Genomic DNA, 6,141 nt, shown 5'->3' with positions numbered 1-6,141 from the left:
TATATATTATATATATACATATATATACATATATATATATATACATATATATATATATACATATATATATACATATATATATATATACATATATATATATATACATATATATATATATACATATATATATATATACATATATATTTATACATATATATATATATACATATATATATATACATATATATACACATATATATATATACATATATATATATATACATATATATATATAACATATATATATATATACATATATATATATATACATATATATATATATACATATATATATATACACATATATATATATACATATATATATATATACATATATATATATATATATACATATATATACATATATATAATACAAAGAATATAATATACATGTATACACACATATATGTACATACATCTACATGTGTATATACATGCATATCAGGGTACAGGACGTTAGAACAATAAACTACAGACAACGGAACGAACACATAGGAAAACGGAAAGCCCCTTGGAATATCCCTTCATCAGCTGTCTCTATTCTATCTTGACGTTTCGAAGACCAGATATACATATATATATACATATATACATATACATATACATATACATATACATATATATATACATATATATATACATATATATATACATATATATATACATATATATATACATATATATATACATATATATATACATATATATATACATATATATATACATATATATACATATATATATACATATATATATACATATATATATACATATATATATATATACATATATATATACATATATATATACATATATATATACATATATATATATACATATATATATACATACGGGTGGCACATAAAAGACACCATTTCGAGCGTGGCCGTTTTCGTGCGGGTGACACATAAAAGCACCCACTACACTCTCTGAGTGGTTGGCGTTAGGAAGGGCATCCAGCTGTAGAAACTCTGCCAAATTAGATTGGAGCCTGGTGTTGCCATCCGGTTTCACCAGTCCTCAGTCAAATCGTCCAACCCATGCTAGCATGGAAAGCGGACGTTAAACGATGATGATGATGATATATATATATATATACATATATATTACGTTTTTACGTTTTTGATTTATTCTTTCACCCCGGCCACGATATGGCATATACAGGTGCTTACAATTATCAAGTATTACCTCTAACATTTACTTATATATATATATATGTATATGTATATACTCTTTACTCTTTTACTTGTTTCAGTCATTTGACTGCGGCCATGCTGGAGCACCGCCTTTAGTCGAGCAAATCGACCCCGGGACTTATTCTTTGTAAGCCTAGTACTTATTCTATCGGTCTCTTTTGCCGAACCGCTAAGTGACGGGGACATAAACACACCAGCATCGGTTGTGAAGCAATGCTAGGGGGGACAAACACAGACACACAAATACACACACACATATATATATATATATATATATATACATATATACGACGGGCTTCTTTCAGTTTCCATCTATCAAATCCACTCACAAGGCTTTGGTCGGCCCGAGGCTATAGTAGAAGACACTTGCCCAAGGTGCCACGTAGTGGGACTGAACTTGAAACCATGTGGTTGGTAAGCAAGCTACTTACCACACAGCCACTCCTGCTAATGATTCTGCCAGTTCACGGCTTTAATAATAATAATAATAAATTCTTTTTATTAGCCACAAAGGCTAATATAAATCAAAAACACTAAAGGACAACACAAGACGATATACAAAGGGTTCTACTCTAGTCCCGAAATTTTGGGGGAGGGTGCCAGTCGACCCCAGTGCGTAACTGGTACTTAATTTATCGACTCCGAAAGGATGAAAGGCAAAGTCGACCTTGGCAGAATTTGAACTCAGAACGTAACGGCAGACGAAATACCGCCAAGCATTTCGCCCGGCGTGCTAACGTTTCTGCCAGCTCGCCGCCTTATAACAAGAGCACAAACCTCCGCCAAGGCAACACCAACGTCCTCTCAACGATTAGCCAGAGATGATTTTTAAAATAAGAATATCTGAAATAAATTCGATTGCTCTCATAAACGAGAATACTAAGAATGAACCTGACCACTCTCAAAAATTAAGAAAAAAAAACAAAAAAAAACAATAAAAATAATCCAGAATCCTTGTCCGGTACCCGATCGATCCCAAAATCGATCCCAAAATCAGTTTGTGCCAGTCACGAGGCCAAAACATCCCTAGGCGATCCGATATTTAGGACTCGTACCGTAAGATCGCCTATAATTAATTGTAATAGCATAGTTTTCTTACACAAACACAGCCTCGCTTGGTTCGGTCAGCCAAATCTCCCTTAAATCACACATCGTTTTCATCTGAAATATTCCCCCCCCCCCATGGTTTTTAAGTGCATAGTGCCAAAATATGTTGGTCAATATCTGTCCAGAGTGTCGTAGTGAGGTATAAAAAAAGAAACCATGAATTTTCAAAACTTGTTCATAAAATCTGCGCAGAGAGGACTCGGAAAATACACATCGTGAGATTTTCCGAGTCCTCTCCCCACCCGCAACCCCGTTCGTCAGCGCGCACTGTTTATTTCATATTCGTTTACTACACATTATTTGGTAAATTTTTCAAGTGCACCCCCACGCGGTTCACTAAGCTTATAAAAATTTAGGGCATTTTGAAATACCGCCCCGCCCATTTCTTCATTTTAAACAGTTTTCAGAAATTTTTTTCAAAATATGCGGAAAATACGGAGGTTATGATATTCTGAAAAAAATTTCTAAACATTTTTCTAGTTACGGTTAAGGTTAGGGTTAGGGTTTTATGGTTAGGATTAGGGTTACGGAAGTGAAAAATGAAGAAATTGGGGGAGGAAAGCGGGGGGATCCAGAAATTTTAAAATTCTGATTTTTGGCAATTTTCCGGAATCTCTGTATCCGAAAACGTGGATTTTTTGAAAAAAAAAAAATTATTTGCGAGAAAATGGGGGGAGGGACGGGAGGAAGTCTTTCCAAATCCACCCCATTGTTTTACACCTGTTACACTTGTTTTTTTTCATTTTTGTAACCTAAACTCAGAGATTAACCGAAAATCCAATTAATGTGAGCATTCTGATACGAAACTCAACCAGATTTTCTACAAATGCACTTCAATGGAGATAATATTGGAATACGTGGAGAATATATTTTTCTGAGGGTAGGGTGAGGAGTTTCGGAAAATTCACAAGACACGGCTTAACTGTTAAACTTTCTATAAATACGCACACCATCCATTTTCGGCGTAAACCTAATCAACGGTTGTGCGTATTCTTCACCTTCGCCTAAATACCTTTCAGGATGTGTAGATTACAATTATACCGGAGTTTAACATGAAAAAAAAAAAAAAAAAGAAATAATGGACTCGTACAAATACGTAGTCACACGTCACATATATCAACAAAATGAAACCAAAAATTTCGAAAAAAAATTTGATGTGTGTCAGTATGTATATGTGATCATTATTTTTCTTTTCACGTCAAATTCTGATATATTAGTAATTTACACACTCCAGAAAGTACCTGTTTATAAAAAAAAAAAAAGGGTTAATGTTTACAACTTGACCCGGGTATCGAAATAGATTAATGGTTAACGTTTACAAAAAATGGTAATATCTATTTTTCAGAAAGTTATGAGGAAACAAAGTTAACTCATCTGAATTTTCTGAAAGTCCTCTTCCCACTCACAGAAAATCTTTTTCCCAACAAATTCCGATATAATCAGAATGTACACTATCTGAAGCGTAGACCAACATCCATTTTTCTGGAAGTTATGAAAGTCGGGAGAGGGGCACACATGTGTAGGAAAGCCGTATAATGTACACGCTCTTTCCATTTATACATTAACGCAGTTTCACACCTCTCCTTGAAAAATGCATTTTATTTTAAAAAAAATTTTCGGATTCCTTCGCTTAAGGGTACTACTAAAGCAGCGCGGATGCGGATCCGTCCGCGCTAGCTAGTCGTGAGTGGTCGATCCTAACCCTAAACACGTATTCATTTGCACACGCGGGTTAGGGACAGGGTTAGGGTTAAGATCGACCACTCAAGACTAGCTAGCGCGGACGCGCGACTGCGCGTTCGGGTCCGCGCTGCTTTAGTAGTACCCGCTTAAGATGTCGGAGACTACGAATATGCAAAAAGAAATTTTTACCCCCGCTCCCCCTTGAAATTTTGAACTTTTTCGAAATTTTCCCCCCTTATATTTTAGATGACGGAGACTCCGAATATGCAAGAAACCTCGTTTTCAAAATTTGAAATTCAATTAGCACATATATATATATATATATATATATATATATAGATATAGATATAGATAGATAGATATAGATAGATAGATAGATAGATATAGATAGATAGATATGAATGTCTTCCTGGGGCTAAAAACAACAGTAACGCCGTTTTCTATAGAACCGCCACAAATATATTTTATGAATAAACGGACAGGGATAAATAGATAGACAAATAAATAAATAAATAAATAAATGGATGAAAAAGTTAAAAATTTAAAATTGGAGGAGGGGTGAAATTTATAACATTAATTATTAAACATTAAGGTTAATGTTAACATCAGGTTAACCAACATTAATGGGTCAAACTAAAGGGTGTTGGTTTCTCATAAAATGGTGTATTTAACTTACATTAAATTCTTATTTACACAAGTAAAGTAAAACGCATATTCTCTTCACTTTAATGTTTTTTGTCTGGGTTTAATTTCGATTTGTATATGTTTGTTAATTCGCTAAGATCTCTTTGAAGTAAACAAAATCAAAAATTTTAATTGGGGGGAGGGGAGGCGAAATTAAATATTAAAATTTTTTTTTTTTTGCATATTCGTAATCTCCGACATCTAAAACGTAGGAATCCGAAAGATTTTTTTGAAACAAAATGCATTTTTCAGGGAGAGGTGCGAGAAAAATGGATTTTGGTCTAATTAAATATCTATTTATCTATCCATATATATATATATATATATATATATAAACAAATAGTAAATGAGTATATGCATATACATATGTGTGTGTGTGTGTGCTAATGAAATGAGCGTTAGTAAAAGCCTAAGTGGAATAAAACAAGCATTTGAAACACAAAAGTATCGATCACTGAACGAGGTAATAGAATCTTAATTCAATATAAGTGTGTGTGAATGTAATTGCAGACAGAGAGAGAGAGAGAGAAAGAAAAGGGCGGAGAGAAAGAAAAGGGCGGAGAGAAAGAGAAGGAGAAAGGAACGAAGGAAATAAGTTATCTTTAGTAAGTAACTTACAATCTTGAGCGGACGTCATCACTATCATCATCATAACTAATAGCGTCGTCGACAGCATAGTAAACCGAAAAGGGTGCCGACTGCCTCCGGCAACAATAATGTAACTACAGGACATATTTAATCCAGATAAAATATGATAGAAAAGTTTGTAATGGTTTTCTTCGTGATGTAATTCAATTAGAAAATTAAATCCAATAGAACAGGTTCTATAAACGTGAATATTTACGTATGTATAATAGTGTGCGAGTTAACTGTTAAAGTGGATCATTTTATCCTTTCAAAGTATTGACTTGTGCATAGTGACAGATAAATAGTTGTCTCATGATCTTTCTTGCCTTCTTAGATCCAAGAACAGAAGGAAAAAAAAAATTCAATAATCCGTAATATGTATATGAGGTGAGTGCTAATTAGAGAGAGAGAGAGAAAAAATATGATATTATTTAAAAGGAAAACGGTCAACTTTTAAAAGTGGTGAGAGTAGCAGGTAGTACAGTAACAGGTTTTCTTTTTTTTTTTTTCTTTTATACCCTGAACTGACTTCAACGTAGGCGAACAGAAGCTTGAAAGAAAAAAATTGTACTAGTGGAAGAGTAGTTAAAATGTGAGGTATACGAGAGAGTCGGGGAAGCCAGTATTGAAAGGAAGGGAGGTGGGTAGAGAAAAGGAGGGAAGAGGGGGAAAAGGGAAGACAGATATGAGTGACAGAGTGTAAGTCGGAGGCAGGCAGAAGAGAAAGTCTAATACATTATGCAGAGTGAGTAAATGAGGGAATGATAAGGTGATAAAAATAAGAGATAGAGCGACTTGTGGTAGTGGGGAGAGTATTAGTAAGACAAAAGAGGTCAAGCAGATA

General features: G+C 33.8%; 1 protein-coding gene across 6 annotated transcripts in view; it reads right to left on the bottom strand.

The window, feature by feature from the left end:
- The window catches only part of LOC106883640 (uncharacterized), a 96,084-nt gene extending 90,160 nt beyond the window's left edge, over positions 1-5,924 (bottom strand). For all 6 annotated transcript variants that reach the window (XM_089338126.1, XM_089338127.1, XM_089338130.1 and 3 more), the window contains exon 1: positions 5,289-5,924. In XM_089338126.1, the coding sequence (XP_089194252.1) occupies positions 5,289-5,403 (115 nt within the window). In that variant the 5' untranslated portion in view covers positions 5,404-5,924. The remainder of the gene's footprint in view (positions 1-5,288) is intronic.
- Positions 5,925-6,141: the final 217 nt, after the last annotated feature.

This window comes from Octopus bimaculoides, chromosome 20, assembly GCF_046866305.1.
Source record: "Octopus bimaculoides isolate indiv1 chromosome 20, ASM4686630v1, whole genome shotgun sequence".
NCBI classification, from domain to species: domain Eukaryota; kingdom Metazoa; phylum Mollusca; class Cephalopoda; order Octopoda; family Octopodidae; genus Octopus; species Octopus bimaculoides.
This window is presented reverse-complemented; position numbering and strand designations above follow the sequence as displayed.